We start from the raw sequence: 26,114 nt of genomic DNA, 5'->3' as shown, positions 1-26,114 counted from the left end.
TTTTTTTTCTTAGGAAGAAACATAAGAAGAAAGTTAAGAAATGATATAAGAACTGTTTTGACAATAGCATTTTTTCCTTTTTTTTTTTTTTCTTAAGACTAAAGTTAAGAAAAAAAGTGACCCGGCCTTTCAGCTTTTGAACCTGCAGATTTTTTTTTTCAGTTGGGATCTATGTATTTTCCCTGTAGCGTTACTTATTGAAATGTTTTAAACTGTCTCCAGATCTGTCGAAGAACCGCTTGGCCGACGTTCCCACGGAAGTCTGCCAGCTGGTCGCCTTGGAAACGCTCAACCTGTATCACAACTGCATCAGGACCATCCCAGACAGCATCATCAGCCTGCAGTCCCTCACCTCCTTAAACCTCAGGTACACACACACACACACACACACACATTCTTTGAGGAGATTGAGGAGTTTTATTCTAAAGTGAGACATCAATCCTTTGGGGGGAAAGTGATACCTACTCTTTTTTTTTTTTTTTTGGAGTGTTAAACTTCAGTTGAACTTTGAGTGGAACTTTAACTTTGGAAATGAACTCTTTAATCGTGGTTTGGAAAGCAGCAGCCAGAGGAGAAGCAGAGGATGCAGGAAGCGACAGGGCTGATGGGAAATGTAGTCTTAATGCGGAGAAACACTAGAGCTAATAATACTACCGGTGTGAGATAGAGGAGACCAGTCGACTCCCAACATGGACTCACTGGCTTTCAGTCATTGGACCGAGGTTTTACTATTAATTTGACGTCCTGTCTGTCTGCAGTCACCTCTCTCTCTCTCTCTCTCTCTCTCTCTCTCTCTCTCTCTCTCTCTCTCTCTCTCTCTCTTTTACGATGTAAAAAACAGTGTCATTGTCCTTTAAAGTGACCAGACTCTATTGTGTGTTGGCTTACAGTCAGACCGTTCCCACTGTTTCACCAGTGCTGCGCTATTATGCCATTGTATGAGTCACTGGCAGGTGTGTGTGTGTGTGTGTGTGTGTGTGTGTGTGTGTGGTACCAGTCAACACGCATGACTGGCATTCAATGGACTGTCAGTTAACTCCAAGACCGCACTCAGTATCAGACCTGTGACACACACACACACACACACACACACACACACACCTGGTGCTGACCTTCACACACATACAGTACTGCACTCTGTCTCTCTTGCTGTTTTGAAAGGTCAAGCTGTTCTTTATTAAAAAAAAACCCCAAAAACAAATCCTCTTTCCCCTCTCAACGCTTCATAATCTTTCTTTCTGTCCAGTACACACTATTTTGATAACAGATGAATTGTTTTAGTCACTTGGGCTGCGTTCAGACTGCAGGCAAAAGTGGCCCCAAATCTGATTTTTTTTTTTTTTTTTTTGCTCATATGTGACTCAGATCTGTGTTTTTTTCATAACAGTGTGAACGGCACAAATCGCATGGAATCTGATCTTTTCAATTCTGATTTAGGCCACTTTCATATGTGCTCCTAAATCAGATACAGGTCTGATTTTTTTTCATTGTCATTTCATTGTCATTTGTCATATCGGAATTCATGCGACTTTTACGTCACTAGATGAGCACATTTTTAAAAAAAAATAATGTGACCAGCCAAACAAAAAAAATCAGATCTGAGCAATAAATCCGAATTGAGCACTAAGGCTTGCAGTGTGTTTGTTGTCTGCTGGTCAGACTGAGGAAGAAACCCGAAAACTTTGACTTCTGGGAACTGTGATGGACATTTCGTGACCTTGGTATCATAAGGTTCTATCTGACCTTTTTTGTCAAAACTGAGTTAGTCACATGAACCTATTCTATGAGTGCCTGTTGACATATGTGTGGTGTTATTTTTTGAAAATAATGATTTTGGAGTCTGTAATTTCTAAAACAAAAGGACCCATCTCCATTTAACTCAATGGATGCTGAAAACGTTGAAGCTCGATATCGCAGAACTGTCCTGAAGGCAGATAGACCCTTGTAATTCTAAGCTCACGATTTGTCATTTTATAGACTTTTATAAATGATGAATCAATTTACCCCCCCCCCCCCCCCGCCCCCCCCCAGTTCATATCACAAACACAGTGTTTAGCACCAGACTGAAAGAAAACAAAACAATGTAAAAAAAAATATATACTTCCTGTCTTTATATATTATGTAGATCGAGATGTAAATGATGTGGATCCAGGTCCAGACACAGAAAGGCCTGCACTCACTGAACGCATCATCAGCATGAGACGACTCACTCTGGAATCACTGATGAATTAGTCCTGACACACACACACACACACACACACACACACACACACACACACACACGACAATGTTTCATATTCTTGCATACACACACTCTGTCACAGGAACTGATCTGCTCTTCATGCACGGTGGATTTGACTATTTATGCATGCACACACACACACACACACACACACACACACACACACACACAAGGACACACTCAAACACCTACACAGAGGCAAACATACATAGAAAAACACTGTGAACATTGGGCACATACACACACACACACAGCCAGGTACACACACACACACACACACTCGAACTCATTCACAGGCGACACACTCTATACACACAGACTGCACAGGAATACCCAACGAGCTTAACACACACACACACACACACACACACACACACACACACACACACACACACACACACACACAGAGTAAGCCTTCATCCGTCATTTATTTCATGCGTTCAGCCAAATCAGCATTTTAAGTCCTAATTAAATTGATCACTCATTAAATAAATTACTGATTAACTCAGTAACATGGACCATAGCACCGTGACTGGAGAGGCTGTGTGTGTGTGTGTGTGTGTGTGGTGTGTGTGTGTGTGTGTGTGTGTGTGTGTGTGTGTAAAGCCCATTGCAACATGACAAGATGATGAGTCTGATTTTCCTTAAACACTTCAGACAGAAAGTCTTTATATCTCGCCACGGACAGGAAGGATAATCACATTTGAATGTGAGGATTTTAGTCACACACACACACACACACACACACACACACACTAGTCTGGCCTGTCAAAACAGGAAGAGCAGGACGCTGTGTCTTCTTCCCCAGGAACACATTATAATGCAGCTTTATTTATAGTGCCTTTAATGTCCCAAACAGGCTACCGTCGAGAGAGAGAGAGAGAGGGAGGGGGGGAGAGTGAGAGAGATGGAGGGAGAGGGAGAGAGAGAGAGAGAGAGAGAGAGAGAGAGAGAGAGAGAGAGAGAGGGAGGGAGAGAGAGAGAGAGAGAGGGAGGGAGAGGGGGAGATAGTCAAAGAGAGAGGGGGGGGGGGAGGGGGGAGACAGAGGGAGGGAGAGAGACAAAGAGATTTTAATGTGGGCGGAGCTTGGATTCTCTGTTGATGCAGGTCTTCTTCTTCTGTTTATTCCAAACAAACCGGAAAACGTAAAACGCATCACTTCCTGTGCGGCAGAGGAAAGAGCGACCAGACCGAAAAAGTGGATTTCTGTATTTTCTCCATCTGTTTTCCCACACTGGGCGGTAAAATCTGTTTTTTTGTTTTTTTTTCTAGCGGTTTCCCGGAGTTTGAATGTAAATGTCAAGAACTCAAACTCTTCTTTTCTCTTTCCCACCTGATGCTGTTTGTCCTTTGTGGGGAGCCGTAGTGAGAGTAAAGGTTGTTTCCATGGCGCAGAGAGGACGAGTGGAGGGTATGAGAGAGAGAGGGAGGGAGAGAGGGAGGGAGAGAGAGAGAGAGAGAGAGGGAGATAGGGAGAGGGAGCGAGAGATAGAGAGAGAGGGAGGGAGGGAGAGAGTGAGGGAGAGAGAGAGGGGGGAGAGAGTGAGGGAGAGAGAGAGATGGAGGGAGAGAGAGAGGGGGGGAGAGATAGAGAGAGGGGGAGGGAGGGAGGGATAGAGAGAGACAGAGAGAGAGAGAGGGGGAGAGGAGGGAGAGAGAGAGAGAGTGTGTGTGTGGTGTGTGCACTTGAAAGTGAATACATACATAGTATCCATTGTAGACGCCCCCTAGGGGGGAGAGCGAGAGAGAGAGAGAGACAGAGAAAGAGAGGGGTTACACGAAACAATGTGAGGAGGAGTGAAACAGGAGGGAGTGATAGAATTAAAGTGAACCTTCAGACCTTTAGAAACCTGCTGTTTTTGCATTCAAATAGCAAAACCACATAAACAGTCTAGTGACAACAAACACTGTTGACTGTAGTGGAACTTCTAACTCTCTTACCGAAATAAAACTATGCAGGCAGCACATTATTGTAGATATCATGGCTGATATCTTTTATTAAGGGAAAACAAGAGGCAAAAGGTTTGTGGGAATTTGACAGGGGGGTGTAAGGGGGTGCAGTGGGGTTGGAAATGAATGTTGCGGGGTTGGGTGTTTGTGTGAGCACAGGTGTCAATAATGCTCAATTGAAGGATTAGAGGAATTATTTGGAGCCCTTGTTGGAACTGGGCTTCTTCTTCCCCTTCTTCTCCTTCTTTTTCCTCTCCTTGCGGGCCGGAGTCAGGGCGTCCATGATCCTCCTCAGCCAGCTGCGCCTCTTGGGCTTCTCCGGCTCCTCCGGCTGCTCCTCGTAAGTGAGCTCGAAGAGGTCCCTGTCCAGGTCTTCAACCTTCTCCGTCAAGAAGCGTTTCCTCTCGGCCCACTCTCTCTCCTTCTCCTCCAGGGCCCGCCGGTTGGCCTCCGTGGCCCCGAGGAGACCGGCCTTCTCCTCCTGCCACCGGAGGCGGTGTTTTTCCAGCTTCTGCTCGGCCTCCTGCAGGGCCTTCTGGTTCTTCTCCTTCTCCTTTTGCAGAGTTTCCTCCAGCTCCTTTGCTGCAAAGACAGCCTCCTTCTGCCTGATGTCCTGCTCCAGAACCTGGAGCTGCAGGCTGAGGATGAGCGCCTGGCTTTTGTTTTCAGCCTGGACACCGAGGCTCTTCTCTCTGTGGAGCGCATTTTTCAGTTCCTCTATTTGATGGAGAAGAGTTTCCTTCTCCTCCTCAAAGGACTGGACCTGGCCCTGGGCCTGTTCTTTGGCCTGGACCTGGCCCTGTTCCTGGCCCTGGTTCTTTCCCTGGGGCTGTTCCTGGGCCTGTTCTTTGGCCTGGACCTGTCCCTGGGGCTGTTCCTGGGCCTGTTCTTTGGCCTGGGTCTTTCCCTGGGCCTGCTCCTGGGCCTGTTCTTTGGCCTGGACCTGGCCCTGAGTCTTTCCCTGGGGCTGTTCCTGGGCCCGTTCTTTGGCCTGGGTCTTTCCCTGGGGCTGCTCCTGGGCCTGTTCTTTGGCCTGGACCTGGCCCTGGGGCTTTCCCTGGGCCTGTTCTTTGGCCTGGACCTCTTCATGGCCCAGGCCCTTGGGCTGTTCTTTGGCCTGGACCTGGCCCTGGCCCTGGACCTGTTTTTTGGCCTGGACCTCTCCCTGGGCCTGTCCTTTGGCCTGGACCTCTTCCTGGCCCTGTTCTTGGGCCTTGGCCTCTTCCTGGCCCTGGACCGTGGCCTGTTCCAGGAGGCCTAGGAACAGAAACTGGATCTGGTTCTGGCCCCGGCCAGAAGAGTCCAGGTCCAGAAGCCACCTGACATGCTCATCTCCCTCCATTATTGTCTGGCGTTCCTGGCTGCTCCAGTCCCTCTGGGCCCTGGTCTGTCCCTGGTTCTGGGCAGAAGAGTCCAGACCCAGAACCAGCTTATGATATTCCTCTGCCTCAATCATCAGCTGATGTTCCTGGCTGCTCCATTTTCTCTCCTGGCTCTGGTTCCCTTGGACCCGGGCCTGTTCCAGGAGGCCTAGGAACAGAAACTGGATCTGGTTGTGGCCCCGGCCAGAAGAGTCCAGGTCCAGAAGCCGCCTGACATGCTCGTCTCCCTCCATTATCGTCCGGCGTTCCTGGATGCTCCACTTTCTCTGGACCGTGGTCTGTTCCTGGTTCTGGGTAGAAGACTCTAGACCCAGAACCAGCTTGTGCAGTTCCTCTGCCTCAATCATCAGCCGATGTTCCTGGCTGCTCCATATCCTCTCCTGTCTCTTGCCTCCTTGGAGCCGGGCCCCGACACCAGTGTTTCTCTCAGCAGGGGGCTCCAGGCAGGCTCTCCGCCCTGCAGTGCGGTGGGCGGGGCTTACCTGGGCCTCCTCCTGCTGTGTGTTCCGCTGCACCTCCATGTTCTCCTTCTTCTTCTTCTTCTTCTGTCTTTGTGTTTTCCGTATCTCCTCCATCGTGTCAACAAATGAAATGCCTCTCTGGGCCACTGGGCGATCTTTTATACCGTGGAGTCATGACATCACACTGCTGCCACTGCCCCACTGTGACATTAACAATTGAGATTCCAAATTCCGCTTGATTGACAGGGCCCACAAACATGCTGTGTTGTATATGTAGATTTTATTTTTTTTCAAATATTTGCAGAGTAAATGTTTTGGTAAAAGTGGAAACGTATATTTTCTGGGTTTCATTCATCTGTGCAAGAAGTGTAATGTGATTTAAGATCATTCCAGTTAGCAGTGAGTGTTTGGAAGGAGTGTTTTGGTTCTTCTGAATTCATGAGACTGAACTTGGTACAGTTCAGAAAGAGAATGTTTAGCATTTAGCTGCATGTTTATTTGGTTAGTGATTATTTTGATGCACTTAAACCTGCAATAAGCGATTTCAGACATTTCTCCATAGTTACGTTTATTTTAGCCATTAGCCTTTATGCACGGTTTGTCCTTAAGGGCTTCCGTCGCCCGGTAGCTTTGCTGTGTGTTTACAAAATGTGTTGCGGTTTGTATGTTCGTATGTTCATTAGGGCCGTGCAAAAAAAATCGATACAGCTGAGCACTGCAATATTTTTTTTTCCATGATACTGTATCGATTTTCCAGCCCCTCGTATCGATACATTAAAAAAAAATGTATTCGTGTTTTAAACGGATTTAAAATTAAATTTCCTTAAATTTCCCTCAAATCCCTTTGAATTAAATAGTTTTGACTCAATTTGTGAGTTATCAATACATACATATTACATATTAGACTACCCAGGTGGTACACAGCAAGTTGTATTTTCAGCTCTATTTTTACATTTTCAGTCAATTATGTAGAGTATTGCAGTGTAGTCAAGTCCCAAGTCAGCAGAACCCAAGTCAAGTCTCAACCAATTCAAACTGTGACTCGAGTCCAAGTCATGTGATTTCAGTCCCCACCTCTGATCTTCTCTCACCATTATGTAAAAAAAAAACTGAATTTTTTAATAGAGATTGTGTATTACATTGCTTTTTCTATGGTATCTTTGCATATTGTATTGAGGTTTTTGCACAAGATTCTTGGATCAGTAAGAAATTAGGATTTCCGCAAACTGAATGAATTGCTTATAGATGGCGCCATCTCAGTGTGTGACAATGATGTATGGAGATAGATTTAAATGGCATTGTGGGTAATGGTTACGTAACAATTCCGGCTCGAAATGTTGTCTGTATAATAAACTTTAAAGGATTTATTTGCTCGGAGAGAAATGAAGTCGAGTCGAGTTTATTAAAAAGTGATTTTACCAAAACGCAAAGCACTTTACAGAAAACAAAGCACACAGATACAAACAAGGATAATAAATACAAGAGGTAGAATAAAGTGCATCACAAACTCAATGAAATGCCGTTTGTGTGTGTGTGTGTGTGTGTGTGTGTGTGTGTGTGTGTGTACGTAAAGTCCACAGAGCATTTTTCATTATTTTCTCTTAGGCATAGGTTCCCACATAACAGATCTGGATCCACAGTCTCTCTGCTCTTAACGACGAGGCAAGTGCTGTGGTGGTTGCAGCAAGGCATTCTGGGAATCGTAGTAAATCACTATAGCTGACAGCAGAAGCAGAACGAGGCAGGCTTCACTGTCAGTTGTTTAAAATACAGTAATGATACAAAATAGAGTACTGGTTCTCAGGTACCATGATACTTTTTTGGGGTACTAGCACTCAACGCGAGTACACACACACACACACACACACACACACACACACACACATATACACACACACACACACACACACAGTTTGCAGACAGGATTAGAGGCCTTGTTGAGTCTCAATCTTCTCCAACGTAAAAACAGCCAATAACTCTGGGTGAAGAATAGTCAAAGTCTAATGTTACACTTTTTCCATTGTGTGAGACTTAACGTGTGTGTGTGTGTGTGTGTGTGTGTGTGTGTGTGTGTGTGTGTGTGAACAGCTGGATAAACTCACTTTTATTATATTTCCTGAATGTTATTTTCAGAACTGAGTCAGAGGGGGTTTCACAATCTTGTGGTGATGACGTGTGAGTGTGTGTGTGTGTGTGTGTGTGTGTGTGTGTGTGTGTGTGTGTTTCTGACTGCATGTATGTGTGTGTGTGCATGCTTGCATATATGTGTCTTTTGCAAGCATTTGAATTCTTGTACGTACATAAATGTGTGTGTTTGTTTGTGCTGGTATTTGGCTGTGCGTTTGTTTGTGTGTGTGTGTGTGTGTGTGTGTGTGTGTGTGTGTGTGTGTCTATTCCCAGATCTTGTGCTGTGCTTGGTCAGGGATTAAAGCAGCTGTTTGCTCTGTTCTGCCTCTCTCTTATAGTCAAGACAGATTTATTTATAGAGCAAATTTCCAATACGACTCCAGCTGCTTTACAAGCTTGATTGGGGAAAATTTTTTTTTTTTTTTTAAAAAGAGACATAAAAACAGTTGGAAGTATAAAAAGAACAAGTATAAAAACAGTATATTAGAAAGTGCAAGTATACAGTCTGGTGAAAAGAAGCTGATCAAATGCAGCAGTTTGAATTTTCTGTGGAGTTTCAGTGTTTCTGGTCCAGAGGCTGAAGCAGAACCAGACCCAACACATCTCTGTGGTCCGCATGGAAAACATCTCAACTGATCAATATTTTTTTACATTGAAGCTGCTGATATAGCCGATAATTTGTGTCGATAGTCTGTGTCTTTACATTTGACCATTTTCCATGCCAAACATATCACGTTTTCAGTGTTTTCCTCCAGAGTTTTCTTCTCATCAGGGTGGAAAAGCCTCGGAAACAGCCCGAGCATCACGGGACACTAAAACTCTCCACTGAAACTCAGACTGATGAGATTGTATTACGCCTCTGAAACCATAAAGTTAAAATCACATTGTTTTTTTTAAGGAACGAGTACTTTTAGTTCCTTTTTTTTAAACTGTACTATACTACTCGAGTATATTTTTGAGCCAGGAATCTACTTTTTACTTCACTACATTTGCCATTTATGCCTTCGTTACAACTAGTCTGCTCTAAATGCGGGGGTTGAGTGTAGGGTGGGGGGGTGGGGGGGGGGGAGCACACACTTTCTCTAGTTGATTGACTGAGGTCTTGGTACAGGGAGTAATACTACAGAACAGAAAATCTGACTTTTAATTAATTGTATTGTAGAGCTGCATGGATTAGTTGTCAACTATTAAATTAGTTGCCAACTATTTTGATAACCGATTAATCGGGTTGAGTAATCTTTTAAGAAAAATAAGTCAAAATTCCAGCTTCTTAAATGTGAATATTTTCTGGTTTCTTTCCTCCTCTATGACAGTAAACTGAATATCTTTGGGTTGTGGACAAAACAAGACATTTGAGGACGTCATCTTGGGCTTTGGGAAACACTGATCCACATTTTTCACCATTTTCTGACATTTTATAGACCAAACAACTAATCGATTCATCGAGAAAATAATCGACAGATTAATCGACAATGAAAATAATCGTTAGTTGGAGCCCTATTGTATTGTATTCGGTATCTACTGCATTTTGGGGCTGTAATAGGTTTGGTTACTTTGATAATGTCTGTAAATACTAGAGTTAAACAGACTTATATTCTTTTTTATAAAGGGCTAAGACAGTTTTATCAACAAGTGCTGTTATTATCATTATCATTATTTTGCACTGGCCCGCACACCCTAAAGAATATTAAAATGGAAAGTAACTTGTGCTTTGAGTCATTTATTAACCAGGTACTTTTTTACTTTTACTTTAGCAGGTTTCCCGAATGGTAATTTTCACTTTTACTTGAGTCATTTTTTTATGGGAGTAATTGTACTTTTACTTGAGTATAGATTTTCAGTACTCTACCCACCACTGTCACATCCTCACCTCCATCATATCTGTGGTGGGGAGCATTGTCTTGCTCTTTTTTTTTATTAAAAAGCCAGTATCGGCCTGATGTAGCAGCAAAACAGTTTATCAGTGTGAAACTCTAATATGGAACAAACACATCAGATAATAAATATGTAGGTTCCTGATTTGTCTTTGTTATACAGAGTTTATGAAGAGTCAGCAGTCACTGTTTTGATTTAGAGGCCAATAGGAACCTAGAATCAAAACATATCAGTCTGTTCTTTTGCGTCATATTTTTTGTTTTGATATGAAATCCATATCACACTGTAGATAAATCAGCAGTAAAACAAACACTATCTGCAGCAGTGGAGACAGCAGGTCAGGTTGGCAGTCTGACTCCTCAGACCAGCAGGGAAATGTCCTTTTTGGAGGTATTATTATCATTCATCGTGTGTTCGTGGGGCATCATGGGGGAGTCAGGTGGAGAGTAGCAGGTGGTGCCGGTGGGAGGCGGGTGGGGGAGGGGGGGGACTGCACATCGTTGCTCATAAAATCTTTTTTACAACATGTTATGAAACATTCGGGGGCGGGTATAAATGAATAGCATAATGAAAAATAAAAACGAAATAATATCTAATACCATGTCACTTTTAAATGGTCCAGATTATTCTAATGAGGAAAGGTTGCATGACTTAGTTATGGCAAGAGATTAATTTCTGGACATCCAAACATAGACTTAGACACTAAGATTATCTTTCTAAATTTAGTAAAAGCAAAAATATAGCTATTTCCTGGTTTTGGCCTAATTATTACATAATTTATGCAAATTATGCTAATGAAGAAAGGTTGCATGATTTAATTATGGCAAGAGATACATTTCTGGACATCAAAACATATACTTAGACTCTAAGATCATGTTTCTAAGTTGACTAAATGCGAAAAATATAGCCATTTCCTGATTTTGACCTAATTTTTACATAATTTATGCAAATTATGCTAATGAGGAAAGGTTGCATGACTGCACCATGGTAATAGATGAATTTCTGGACATCACAAACATGGACTTAGACTCTTAGATCACCTTTCTAAGTTAACTAGAAGCAAAATTATAGCCATTTCCAGTTTTTGGTGATTAATTAGCTCATTATGCTAATTACTCAAATTGCCCAACATGCAACTCTTAGCAACCAAGCTTAATCTCAGCTGCTAAGCCTATAGATGACATTTTAATCGTAAACGTTCACAGGAAGCAACGTTGCTGGGTTTCATATAGGCCATACAGGGGTTTCCAGTAGACTGTTGATGTGGGGAGTGAATAAGAGACGAGCTGCTGCTGAAGTGTCCTCAAGCAAGGCATCGAACCCCCCAGCTGCTCCAGTGGGTCTGCTGGAACTGAAGATGTTCAGTTTACAGGGTTTCTGGGTAGTGAATCCTTCACTACCCAGCAAAGTTTCTTTAAAGAAGCTTTGAATGAAACCACCTGAACCAGAGGCACGGCAGAGAGAGGAAGCGTCGGCGTGAGAACTGATGTCATGAGGCTGAGATGAGTCAGCAGGAACACACACTAACTTTAGCTCACAGACTTTTGACTTCAGCTAATAAACAATGGCAGCCGCTGTAGAAGCCCTGCTGCTGTAGTACCGCGTGCAGTACTTTCCTCATTGTTACACAGTAGAAACACCACAAATATTTCAAACGACTACTAGCTCACTCCTCATAACTCCTGATAGCTAAAAACAGAGCAAAACCTAGATCTGACCAAACAATTGAAGAGTTCATTTGCAAAACTGTATATACAGTATATGGGCAAAAGCCAATATTGACTATAGACAGTGCATTACTAGTGTGATTGTTTGATTGATATTACCAGGAAAAAAAACAGGATTTATAGAAATTAACAGATGGAGTTATATGATTTTCCAAACAAACTCTTCAATTCCTCTTGGGAATGAAGCCAAAGTGCAGCAGTAGAGCTTCAAACATACAATAGTGTTAATAATATAATATATAACTACATGATATAATATAATATCTATAATTACTACATCTGTGGACTGATATGCTAGTTATGTAGGATTATGTAGGATCAGTTGTATGAACTGTCTGCACTGCCACTGCAGGTTTGTGTGATACAGGCTTTAGATGCCTGATGTACTTTTTTACACTGAGTGCTGCACTGCTGCTGCAGCACTGCTGCTCCACCAAGAGGAAGAGTCTGGTCAGATCCTGCAGGCGGGTTCAGGGTCCTGAGAAGTCTTACATTACCTGAATTCAAGCCCTTATAAAGTAGTATTCAGTCATCACACTCAATACAATAGGTATAAACAGTATATACACAATGTACAATCTAATATACAATAAGTATAAGCAGTGTAGACAGTATAAACAAAATCAACAATCTATGTATTAAGTAGTGACTGAAAAGGCACAGACAGAAGCATAATGCTTATATATGCCTATCCTACATTCTTATCAGTTTAAGCCCTCCACAAATAAAAAATAATAATAAAATAAAAAAATATTCACACTTGTAACCCTCAAAAATAGCATTATAAACCATTCTTTTGAAAACCAAAAGCGAGTTACACATTCTAAGATTTATATTATCATTGTTCCATAATAATTCCATAATCTCCTCTTAATCCCTTTTTTAGCTTTTTGTACAGTAAACTTACAAACATCTCTCAAATCATATTTACACTCCTGCGTTGGAAAAAAACCCTTTGTACACAGTCTGGGAGTAACTTTGTTTTAGCTTATAAAGACCTTATAAAGTGTATCAGATGTATTAAATAGAACTATTAGAGGCTTATTATTTTGTCAGGTTTGTTTCTGCTGCATGTTCACTGAGACTAAAACAGAACAGTCTGCTTCCTGTCTGCTTTACTGAACACAGTTGGACGTCATGTTCCTAACTTCCCAGTGTCCTTTTCCTTATTTTGCCCATTTATAGTTTCATAACTTTTATTAACTATGTCCAGTCAGAAACAGGTTTGCTTTTGCCAGCCATATGCATGTTACATCGCAAAGACAATGTATTTCGTAGAACATGGGAGCCTTTTATGTCATATATTGGTTTAGATATCTCTGCTATTATTACAAGAGGGTTTATGTAGTATGGACCTGTGTGATACCTGCTATTTAGCTGTTTGTTATTTTTATTTTTATTTTATGTAATTCCTGAGTCACTTGCCTGTTTGAATGTGTGAGTCTGTGAGCCGAGATGATCTGTTTTGTTTTGATTTTGTCCCTCTTTTAATTGTTGTTTTTGTTGATGTTTTCTGAATCAAAAATCAATAAACACATATATAAAAAAAAAAAAAAAAAATCTATTGCAGGCAGTGTGAAAAAGTCTTAAAAGTCTTACATTTGGCTCTTACCAGCCTCTTACTCTCTATTGTTGGTAAAGATAGATTGTGTGTGTGTGTGTGTGTGTGTTTTAATTATCACACATTACAGCCGGCTCGCAGCATGAGGTGTTTTGCAGTGTGTTGTATGATGTATATATGTGTTATTTCATCTATGTTATGTTTACACCTTACACTTTCTCTGCACACACACACACACACACACACACACCTAAGGCAGAAGTGCGCTGGGGAAAAGGGAAGTGTTCACGCGAGAGTTAATTTTTCCCATGTGGCTCTCTGTTCTCTGTGCAAAACAAACACTCTACTGCAGCACAGTGTGAAATCACTCCGTTACACAACATATTTATTCTATCATGCCGTCACCTTTGACCTCTCCCCCGTTTGATATTTTAATGGGACGTTGGGAGACTTTAAAATATGCATGTGTTCTTTGGAGTGGCTCGCTGTGGCTCTGCTCTCTCGCTCTTTGTGCTCTTTTTGTCTGTGAAACTCTTGGCGGAAATGATTTTTCTGTGGTCAGTGGGAATGTTTTCACTGCGGCCCCAGAGGTCAGAGCGGCTTTCATGTTCTGCTTTCTGTTCACGGAAATCACCGAAAATGATTTAAAGCTGAAAGAGACTGAAAGAGACTGAAAAGAGACTGAAAAGAGACTGTAAGAGACGGTCTTTCCTGGTGAGTTGAACCTGTTAAAGTGCTGCGTGAAGCTTTTTAACATCAATAAATCATCACCGCATTAAGATTCAAGATTCAAGATTCAAGATTCAATAATTTATTGCCATATCAACCATACAGTTGATTTGGAATTTCTTTCGGTCTGCTCAACAACAGCAAAACATATAATCACACAGTACACAGAAGAAGTGTCCACAGAGAACACACTGCCACAATTATGTAAGGGATAATGCCCGACGAGGTGTCCAGTATCAGGAATTAATGGACGACGGGGAGGCCAGAACGCGGCCCATTAATTCCTGATAATGGACACCTCGTCGGGCATTATCCCGTTTATACCATGGTCACTTGCCAAAGAAAAAAAATGAAGACCATTCATTTATATTTTCATGCGTTTTGTAATCAAAATCTAAAGTTTTTCACAAGCCATAACTTCCCTGGTAACACCTGAGGGTTTGACTAATACCTGAAACAATCATTACCATCTCATAAGGTTCTTATGCAATGGAAAAGTGGTTCACTAATTCAGTAAATAGGACAAACCTTAGATACGACTTGGCAGCAGGAGATATTTCTAGTCCGCTCAGCTCATAGAACCCTTTGGCTCAGCTATGAGTCAGAAAGCTAACGTTATGCTAGCAACATTCAAAGTCAATAACAAACAGTAAATATAATTTGACAGTATGTTGAACAACCAGACTAGCTAGCTATCAAGCCATGTCATTGTCCCCAAATCAATGTCAAGATTTTCAAGTTGAATAGCGAATGGGATGTGAGATGATCACTTACCGTATGTGATGTTAAGTATCAGTAAGTTCAGAGGGGCAGTGTACTTCTTGCAGCTTGGGTGTTACAGTCGCCATCCTGTGGCGTTCAGAGCATGAGGCTGTTGCTATGGTTACTCATTTTAGATACAGGCTGATGCTACGTAGCCAGCGCATTAATTTAGAACGGTGAACAGACAGTTTCACTGGAACTACTTAGTAGGTGTCCATTATCAGGAATTAATGGACACCCTGCAGCCAATCAGAATCGAGTATTCAACCAGACCATGGTATAAAATACAATAAGTACAATTAGTGCAACTTATTGTATGCCCTTAAAGTGACAAATTAAAGTGCATGTGCTTGCTTATACAGCCAGTGAAACATTTAGGATGTGGATTGCTTTAAGATTTTAAAAACCTTTCCGCTGAATGTGGATGTGGTTTAGTTCAGAGACCATACCATACAGTTATTGAGAAAGTGAGCACACTTTCTATTACCGCTCTGTGGAACTGTAACATTGCAACTCTTGACACAAATTTTCCTTAGCTGTCTTAAAAAGAGTAGTCTTTGGTGAGCTTGCCTCTGGATGTTGGTGGAGTTGTCTTCCCATTTCAGGGAGGAGGAGATTGTAGTCCCAAGGAATTTGAAATGAGCCACTCTCTCTACCACCTGGCTGTTGATGACCAGCGGTAGTAGCTCTCCCTGATTTTTTACAGAAGTCCACCACAAGTTCTTTAGTTTTGTTGATGTTCAGTTCCAGATTGTTATTGCTACACCCGTCGACTAGAGAGTAGACCTCATACCTATAAGCTGTCTCATCATTACAGGAAATCAGTCCCACCAGTGTTGTATCATCAGCAAACTTAGTCATCTTTACAGTGTCAGAGTGTGAGATACAGGCATTGGTGTATAATGAGTAGAGTAGAATTGAGACATCAGTATAAATTACCACAAGCAGGAGGCAACGGGGCTGATGGGAAATGTAGTCTTAATGTGGAGAAACACAATATGTGAGACAAATTTTGATGAAGGATCTTAAAAATTCTATAAGGAGCTTTCCATGCATTGTTTAGCCAATATCTGTATAGGTTTGGTAGGTGTGTTTAAATGCGTGTGTGTGTGTGTGTGTGTGTGTGTGTGTGTGTGTGTGTGTGTGTGTGTGTGGTGCGTCTCTAGTGTATATGACTACATGTGCAGTAAGAAGCCAATTAAATGTAAAAGTCACCAGTTCTCTACCTCCCTCACTTTTTCTAGAAGTAATTTGTCTGCTAAAATAATAAAAGTGGTTCTTGAGTTGTGGCTGATGGATGAAAGAGTTTGTTTTCCTGCCTTGGTAGTTATTAAATATTTTAATAATTATGGTTTTCATATATTAAAACCAGCCAGTGTAACAACTCTGTAATGACTGTTTGAGGTTTAGTTGTTTGGGATAGTATTATTATTGCAGCAATAAAAAAATGTATTTCTTTCTTAATCATAAGGCTGCTTGGCCATGCTGTATGAGTCCTGTTTGTGAATATGATATTTTGTTTTCTTGATGCCTGGGTAGCCAGCTGTGTGTCGTCCCAGTCTGTCTCTGTGGCCTAAATAAATATATTAAAGTGTCACTACCTTTAATTATGGCCAGTTGCAAACGTCTCACCAACACTTACTCTGTCAGGTGCTGCAGAATTTTATTGTAAATACTTATTTTAGTGCGTTGGATTTGTATATTTTGTGCTTACATTGGGTTGGATGGAAATTGACTTTTTTGCGTCAGTGTGGTAGAATAAAAAAAAAAAAGATACCATAAATTAGGGATGGGGCGATATATTGAAATTCAAAATTTTGCAATATGAATATGTGTCAGTTCGTATGTTGTGTCAGGAACATGAATGGTGATATCAGCTCCATGTTATTCTGCTGTCAGGAACATGAATGGTGATATCAGCTCCATGTTATTCTGCTGGCAGGAACATGGAATGGTGATATCAGCTCCATGTTATTCTGCTGTAGTAATCACTAATGAGACTCTTGACCATCACAGTTTCACAAGCTCTCCATCCAAATTATATTATTGTCACTTTGTAATGACATTTTTAAATTGTTGTTTACATTCTAGCAGCCAATGGCATCGCTGGAAAAATTTGAATCTCAGAAATAAACGGAATTCTGCACAGTCTGAACTGAACTTTTATTGATCACATGGTATCCTGGTTGTATTGAATCCTGAACCTCAGATAGAGTCCTGAGATAAACAGATGGTCTCATCTCTACTATAAACACATAATCAAACACCTCAAGAAACACGGGCAACAGATGCAAGCTTCCAGTAATACTGTGACTTTTGTTTACAAGCCTGGTTCTCTTGTAATTTTCAGTTGTAGCTCCCACTCTCTGGAACTGTCTTCCTTTAGCCATACAAAACGCAGAGTCAGTGGATAGTTTAAGAAGCTTTTAAAAACTCACGTGTTTCGTAAGCCACTTTGTTTTGTAATGTGTGTTTGCTTTCTGTGCAGTTTTAATGCTTTTATTTTGTTATGTTCTGCCTTTTCTGTTTCTAACTTTCTTTTTTATTTCTAATGTTTTCATTGTACAGCACCTTGTAACTCTGGTTCCGAAAGGCGCTTTATAAATAAAGTTTACTTACTTACTTACTTACTAATTGTCAGTGTGAATCTAAACTAAACAAATACAAAAATGTAAAGTAAAGTGAACTTTTCCCCTCTGGTTCAGACCAATGAAAACAATCACAATTCCTGATGGAGGTCAGCAAAGTAATGACATGAGATAAAAAAAAAAAAAAAAAAATACATTGTTGAATTGTTACCGCTGTATCTCACCATATCTCTACATGTGCTGTGTGTGTGTGTGTGTGTGTGTGTGTGTGTGTGTGTGTTTTCCCTGCAGTCGGAACCAGCTGGGGTCTCTGCCCTCCTGCCTGTGTGGTTTACCGCTCAGAGTCCTGAACGCCAGCAACAACAAGCTGGTCAGCCTGCCAGAAACCATCGGACAGCTACATAACCTCATGGAGCTGGTGAGAGAGAGAGAAAGTGTGTGTGTGTTGTGTGTGTGTGTGGAGTGTGTGTGTGTGCACTTTGAACGTGAATACATACATAGTATTATCCATTGTAGATGCCCCCTAATCCCTTACAATTTATTACTACGGCTCTGCTCCTGGCGTGTGTGTGTGTGTGTGTGTGTTTGTGTGTCTGAGTTGTGTGTATATGATTGGCTGTGCATGGACGTGTTTATGTGTGTAGTGTGTTAGTGTTTGTGTTGTGGATGCATGTGTGTGTTTGTTGTATATGTTTGTGTGTGTGTGTGTGTGTGTGTGTGTGCAGGCCTAAGTGATATTTTCTATGTGTTTATGTGTATGTGTGTTTCTGTTTGTAGGTATGTGTATGTGTGCGTCTGTGTAGTTTGGGTATTGTGTAGTGTGTGTGTGCTTTGTGTGTTTTGTGTGTGTGTGTGTGTGTGTGTGTGTGTGTGTGCCAGGATCAGACTCAGCAAATAGTTTGTTGTCGGCTGGGAGCTGCTGTCTGCTCTTATGTAACTCTGTTGTTCTCCAGTGGGACCGGACCTGCACTCTAAAAGTCAAAAGGCCTTTGAGGAACCATTAGGGGTTCTGCTGAATGAGAACATACGGGGACCCAAGAACGTTCCTTGAGGAACCCCATCATAAAGACTAATGAACCCTGATGGTTCTGTAAACCCCTAACATGATATGAAAATAAATGAGCACGGTATTTAGAAAAGCTGACGACGTGCAAATGTTAAAGCTCCATATTCTCCACTTCCCAAATTTTTATTTTGTGTCTTGAGGTCCATTCAAAGCTGTCAATCAAACACTCTTAATCCATTTTGACACGTTAATTTTCCAGCATCTCTCTGAGCCTTACCAAGAACAGGCCGTTTCTGTCGCCGTGTTTTTAAGGCTCATTAATATTAACAATCCCTCTGTTCCAATTGGCTAACCGTTTCGAGAGTGAAACGTGAGACGCCACCGCCAGGCGGCTACAGGTAGGGAAAACTCTCCGGTAATAAACAATGACAACCGCTCGACTGCTTTGAAAAAAAACACTTTGTTAGTCTATTATTTCTTACAAAAATGATAATGAGCGAACCTTTGTGACGCCACAAAGTTACGGAAGTCCAAACGGCTCGTTTAGAGGCTCGCTTTGCTAATATGGATTGTGTGGATTTAGTTGGCGACCGTGCGTTTTGATACTTTCACCATGTTTAGATAGACCATCCAACTCCTTTATCATCACAGAGGCAAGGGGAGTCCTGCTTTACACCAGCTGGGACCTTTAAAACAGAAAGTAATGGACTCTTTCTCAGCTGTAACAGATATGGCTGTGTTGTTGTTGCTCCTCTGCAGGACATCAGCTGTAACGAGATCACGGCTCTTCCTCGCCACATCGGCAGACTCAAGGCTTTGCGAGAACTGAACGTCCGCCGGAACCTCCTCTGTGTCCTGCCAGAAGGTGAGTTTGTGGGGAAAAAAAAGTGTGTTTCCAGAGAGTAAATTTAGACCAAACAATACTTTGTGTCCTCTTTCTCTCCTCGTGTGAATTTAGATCAAGCAGCTCTTACTGCCTTCTCAGTCGGGGTGAACTTACAGAAACTTTTTCTCTGGCAGGTTTGGGTCACAAAACTCTGTGTGCTTTCAGAGGCTAAATTTAGACCAAACAATCATTTCTGTCCTCTTTAGGGGAGATTTAGATCAAACAAGCCTTTACGTTTGCTCTTTCTGGGTACATTGGGACAGTATAGACTTCTCTGTGTCCTGCAAGAAGTTTGAGTTTAAATATAGAAGCCTTTGGGTATTGCCAAAAGGTAAACTTAGACCAAACAACCCTTTATGTCGTCTTTATATGTGATTTTAGATCAAGGAACCCTTTGCGTCTTCTTTCTCTGGGTCAAATTCAACCACAGAACCCTCTCTCTCTATCTCACAAGAAGCTGGGTGTGGAACCGAGAACCCTGTGTGCACTTTCAGAGGGTAAATTTAGACCAAACGACCCTTTCTGCCCTCACTTTCACTGAATTCAGACCATGCAATCTTCCCCGACTCCTACTGCAGAGTGAGTACCGACTGTAAAGCTCTCGGAGTGCCTCCTGATGATGCGTTTAGGGGATAAAACCTTCTTTGTGTCTTCTTAAACGGCTGAGGAGGCTCTGACTGCACACCAAACAAGCCTCTCTGCGCACTTTCTGGCACAATTAAACCCTTTAAAGGTTCACTCAAAAATGAAAATTCAGTCATTATCTCCTCACCCCCGTGCCGATGGAAAGTCGGGTGAAGTTTCTTAGTCCACAAAACAGTCCTGGAGCTTCACTGCAAAACAGCGTTGCAGCATTCTCCTAAACCAGAGGTTCTCAATTGTTTTTCAGCCAAGGACCCCTTACAAGATAGAGAGTATACCGGGGACCCCCTCATTCTGATTTGTGATTTTGGGCTATATAAATAAAAAATGACTTGACTTGATATGTATGTCCCTTGGAATAATCTGATGTAGCCTATTTTTTACACTTCTATAGTCTTAGTTATGTGAAAGAACAACACAAGAATACCCATAAAACAATCAATTAGCTGCACTACAACACTGTACCTAAACAAAATATCAAAGGGAAATCAGCAGAAAAGTGCTAATTTGAAGTGCATTTCAAAAAAACATTTTTTTATATCATGATAATTTAAATTAATGAATCTGAAAACTTTTCACGGACCCCCTGGCAGAGTGCCATGGACCCCTGGGGGTTCCCCGGACCCCACTTTGAGAACCACTGTCCTAAAAAACCGAAGTTGCTGGGGACTTGTCTTGAAACATAAAAAAAAACATAAAATGGCTCCATACAGCTCGTCCGGCGTAATCCAAGTCTCCGGAAGCCCCGAGATCCCAAAGTTGACTTGAAGAGACGTCATTTACACCCTTTTTATAGCCGAAATCTTCACCGTAGCCGCCGAGCTCAAAGCCGCGTTCACGTTAGCGCGCGCCCCGTCTGAAGTGGGCCGCTAGACGAGATCTACGAGAACTCGCGATCCCTCCGTACCTCCGTGCTCGGCGTATCTCGACGACATTATAGTCCTGGGGGCAAGATGGCACCGAAACGTTGGAGCGGCTCAGTCGAGTGTTCGCCAGACTACGCGAAGCTGACCTGAAGCTGAAACCTTTCCGAGTGCCGCCTGTTCCCGGGGAGCGGAAGTGGCTTACCTGGGGCACGTCGTCTCCGCCAAAGGTGTCGCCACCGACCCTCAGAAGGTTCAAAAGGTGGTCGAGTGGCCCGCCACCCCAAAAACATCTCAGAGGTGCGTCAGTTCGTCGGCCTACGGCTTCGTACTACCGACCGTTTTGTGGACGGTTTTGCCACAGTGGCCAAGCCGCTCCATGAACTCAACCAAAAAGTATGCACGCTTTAACTGGACAGTAGAGGTCTTCACGGGTCCAAAATGATGGACCCGAACCCTAATGGACCCGGGATAATTGTTGTGTCGAATAATTTTTAAAAATATGTATATACCGACCCGTTTTTGCCCGAGATATTACAGACCCGACCCGGTGCATGTCCGAGAGGAGAGAGACCCGAGACCCGTCCGTTTTATGGACCCGACAAACCCAGTGATTAAAATTGCTACTAAAAATGCCGTTCTACTGCTAAAAACGTTTATCATGTCGGATACAACATATGGTAGCCTAATAAAAGGAGATCAAAATAACAGCCAAGTTTCCGACTTGCCAAGTTGTGCCGTTCTACAGTTTGTCCAGTAGATGACCCGAACCCATACGGGTCCCGGGTCGGGTCTCGGGTCCTAGGGTCCGGGTAGACCCGTGAAGACCTCTACTGGACAGACGTTACATTTTCGGTCTTTGATCTGTGACCTAACCGTTGTGCGAAGAAACTTCACCCGACTTTTCATCGGCGTGGGGGTGAGTAGATAATGACTGGATTTTCATTTTTGGGTGAACTATTCCTTTAAACCCCTCTTGTCATCTCTAAGCGGGAATTTAGCCTGTAGAGACCTTGGGTTTAGATCATAATATTATCCATGATGTGTCACGTATGACCTCACGGAGGATAACAGATCGGGGAACACTTGACAACGGCCTTGTTCTTACAATTCTAATTGTACGCTCTGTACTTCCTTTGTTTTGTTACACCCTCAAGCACCACTAAGCACATGTGAATGAGGGACACTTCACGAAGGACCCGGAGTGCATTGCTATTGTGTACTTGCAGTACTTTCCAGACGTAAATATCCAGGTTAATTCACTGGGATGAAGCCATTGTAAAGTCAAGTGGTGTTGGATCCTGGTTCGCATCGCTGTCTGCACTGTGATCCCTCTTCTGAAACGTCTGTCTGTCACTCTCTCTATGTCTCTCTGTCTGTCTGTCTGTCTGTCTGTCACCCTCTCTATGTCTCTCTGTCTGTCTGTCTCTCTCTCTCTCTGTCACTCTATGTCTCTCTGTCTGTCTGTCTGTCTGTCTGTCTGTCACTCTCTCTCTCTCTCTGTCTCTCTGTCTCTCTCTCTGTCTGTCTGTCTGTCTGTCATTCTCTCTATGTCTCTCTGTCTGTCTGTCTGTCTGTCTGTCTGTCTCTCTCTGTCTCTGTCTGTCTGTCTGTCTGTCTGTCTCTCTCTGTCTCTCTGTCTGTCTGTCTGTCTGTCACTCTCTCTCTCTCTCTCTGTCTCTCTGTCTGTCTCTCTGTCTGTCTGTCTGTCTCTCTCTCTCTCTGTCTGTCTGTCTGTCTGTCTGTCTGTCTGTCTGTCTGTCACTCTCTCTCTGTCTCCTACCATGATGGTAGAGTGACGATAAAATCAAAGATTGTAACATGGTTGCTGCTTCCTCTCTGATAAAACTTAAGCACATTTTATACTTTAATGAAAATAGCATCTCTGCACGTCAACTGACACTATTTGACGCGTATCTGGGGGTTTAAAAGTGTCTCAGTGTAGGTGTTGCGTACCTACCCGTCTATGCAGGGTTTACGTTACGTTCGACTATAAAAAGCGCTTTAGTTGGTGACCATGCTTTGCACTCTAAAGAAATATCTTTTCTTACCCTTTTATAAAACAGATTGGAAAAGCATAACACTGCACATGACTAAGAAATCTGTTTTTTGTCAGGGAGAAAGAGGCAAGAACATTAAAATCTTTTATTTGCTGTCACTCTTCCAACATGGTGGTAGGTCTCCATAAGCAGTTACCCCTCTCTCCTAATGTTTAGTGACAGTCTTCTGCCGCTTTATTTGTTCTTGACAGTATAAACCAGGATGACGAGAGAAGACTTGTTTTCCGGAGGATTCATCCGGGCCTCATCCCTGCGCCTCCACCTGTCAAAGTCTGTTTGGATTTATTGCCGTGTTTCCCTAAGCATCGCGTATGCTCGTGCTCCGCTAGTATCACCGTCTCCGGGTTTGATCGATGAGCCTCGATCTGGCTCGGCAGTCTCAGACACTCTCAGACTGGGAGATGAGACCACCAAGGCTGCTGCTAATGCTAATGCTGCTGCTAATGCTGCTGGTTTTAAAGCCTTGGCAGGGTTGGGGGAGGCGAGAGGCTGATGTTAGAGAGGCGAGTTCAGAACTAGAAATACATGGAAGCTGATGAAAGCAAAAAAAAACTCATTAATTTTCTCCTTTGCCAAAAACATCACTGTGGCGGCAAGCTACTTTGGCTCCATCTGATAACAATGACGGCAACACAGAACATCCAATAAAAATAAGAATATTCAAAGTAATACAGACTGTGTGATCAGTGCGCTCCTGTTTGCCGTTTATTCAGGATATCTCACATTTATATTTATATGAACCAATCAAACCTTGTAGCCTGCTAATGAGTTTGGATGAATCCTCTGGAAAATGCTCATTTATCATACAAAAAATAAGTAGGCAGTGTTCCCAACTCCATGTCTCCAAGTGTTAATCTGTCAGCCAGCTAACATTATGGCTAATGTTAGTAAGGTAAGGTTTTGTTCAATTTAATCTAGAGTTTACAATTGAGGCATTCCAGAGTGACTTACTATGAGAGAGCAGACGGGTTCAGTGTTTGGCTCAGGGACACTGACAGGGAACATGGACACAACATCGGGGGATTGACCTTTGTTACAGGACAGCACATTTAGAGTAGAGTAGAGAAATGGTTGTGAATAAAGACTGGCTAAATCTCTAACGACCAGGCTAGGAAAAGAGAGACGCTTGAAAAAGATAGTCGTGTTGTGAGTGACCCGTTCAGTAACGTTCTCAGTAAAAGTGAATAGTGTGATAAGGTGGATTTGTTTCCAAATGTAGGTTACTGTGACACAGTAAACTGTCTTGTCTTTAGCCCTAGTCTCTACTCCAAAACATGAAGAGTTGTAGCTTGAGAAGAGTCAGTTAGCAAACAATCGGTGTCGGCCTTGTTAGCTAGCTAGCTTATTTAACAAGCAAGTAACATTAATGACATGTTAGCATGCTACTACTAGCCACTGCTAGCTACCACTGGCTACTAGCAACCTAATGTTAGCTATTATGTAACTTAGATGTGTTTTGTGATCATTTTAACCTATGTAAAGTGTCTTTGAGTACCCTGGAAAGTGCTCTATAAAATACATGTATTATTATTATTATTATTATTACTATTATTATTATTATTACACTATGGTTAGCTAGCTACCAAGCTGACATTATCGAAACACTGAATCAATCAGATGGATCAGTGATGAAATGATCAGTTTCCAGTCAAAAACAGCACATAAATTAACCGTGTATATTCCATACTGTTGAGACGGCCAAGTGGTAAGTTGAGAAAAACTGTCAGGGTCTGTACTCAGCAGATTCCTCCAACATGGCCGCCAGAGGAGGGAGCGTTGAGACTCGGCTACATAAACAGCGAACAAGGCTTCAAGACAACACATATGGAATGTAATTCACCCCAGTTAGTTGGTGGTGTATTGTACAGCCAGGATATAGCCTACAGCAAGAAGGTCGTGGGTTTTGAATCTCTAACCCGGTCCTTTCTGTGTGGAGTTTGCGTGTTCTCCCCGTGTTTGCGTGGGTTTCCTCCAGGTGCTCCGGGTTCCTCCCACAGTCCAAAGACACGCTGTGTTTGTGTAGTATCGTATATATAATGTATATAATCTCGTAAAATGATGTGTATATGAAGTATGTAATCTATATGATGTGTGTAGATATATATATATGAGGTATGTATATGACATATACTGTATGTACACACATCAAGCAAAGCCAGGTGTATTTATAAACTGATTATAAAATTACAGACTATAAAATTTACTGCTATACAACAGCATTCATTGGTTTCATTGGTTTGCATGTAAACATCGCACAAAAAGTTCGGAACTTTGTGTTTGGTAGATTATTTCTCTGTTGTAACAATGCTTCTTGGCAATACATTTTATACCGTTGGAAAGCCTGTTTATTTCCCTTTTAAATGGTGCCTCATTTGTAAGGAACATGCATTTGTGGGATGAGCAGCACAGCTGAGTATGTGGGTTGCGCTCATGTAAAATTTGCCAAATCTTCTCTGCCAATGCCAAACAGCTTATTCTGCTGTTGCTACTGACTCTTGTTTGGTGTTGTTTGGTGGATTGGATGATTGAAGTCTATCAGTAACAAGGAAGAAACATGACATATTGGCAATTTTACAATTTATTCATTTAACAAACAGTCAGGAGCCTCAGTAGCGTGTGGAAGAACCATACACAGCCACAACAGCCTGGCACCTCCTCCTCATGCTGGTCACCAGCCTGGTCACACACTGCTGTGGGATGGCATTCCACTCCTCAACCAGGATTTGTCGCAAATCAGCCGACGTGGTTGTGTCGGTCACTCTAGCACGAACAGCACGCCCAAGCTGATCCCATAAGTGTTCAATTGGGTTGAGGTCAGGACTGTTGGCAGGCCATTCCATTCTCTCTACTCCCAAATTCTGGAGGTAGTCTCTGATAAACCCCGCTCTGTGGGGGCGAGCGTTGTCATCTTGGAGGATGGAGTTCGGTCCCAGACTGTGGAGATATGGGATCGCCACCGGTTGCAGAATCTCATCTCGATATCTCTCTGCATTGAGATCGCCTCCGATGATGACGAGCCTCGTTTTTCCAGTGATGGAGATGCCGCCCCACACCATCACACTGCCTCCACCAAAAGGTGTTACTCTATCGGTGCAGCAATCAGCATAGCGTTCTCCCCGTCTTCTCCACACTTTGACCCTACGATCCAACTTCCGTAGGCAGAATCTGGACTCATCGCTGAACATAACGTTCCTCCACATGTTCAGGTTCCAGTGCAGGTGCCAATCAGGTACCTGATTGTCAGCACCTGGG

The 26,114-nt window shown here is 42.6% G+C and overlaps 1 protein-coding gene across 1 annotated transcript in view; it reads left to right on the top strand.

Annotated features, from left to right (window-relative positions):
- Positions 1-222: 222 nt before the first annotated feature.
- LOC139640259 (leucine-rich repeat and calponin homology domain-containing protein 1-like) overlaps positions 223-26,114 on the top strand; it is a gene marked incomplete at both ends in the record, with an annotated part of 29,501 nt that continues 3,609 nt past the window's right edge. The window contains 3 exons of the mRNA XM_071514443.1: positions 223-367; positions 17,697-17,823; positions 19,171-19,276. Coding sequence (XP_071370544.1) covers positions 223-367; positions 17,697-17,823; positions 19,171-19,276 — 378 coding nt within the window. The remainder of the gene's footprint in view (positions 368-17,696; positions 17,824-19,170; positions 19,277-26,114) is intronic.

Source organism: Centroberyx affinis, unplaced genomic scaffold (assembly GCF_046629955.1).
Source record: "Centroberyx affinis isolate AG114_WGS23_722 - 3 ecotype Tasmania unplaced genomic scaffold, CSIRO-AGI_Caff_v1 ptg008813l_1, whole genome shotgun sequence".
Taxonomy (NCBI): domain Eukaryota; kingdom Metazoa; phylum Chordata; class Actinopteri; order Beryciformes; family Berycidae; genus Centroberyx; species Centroberyx affinis.
This window is presented reverse-complemented; position numbering and strand designations above follow the sequence as displayed.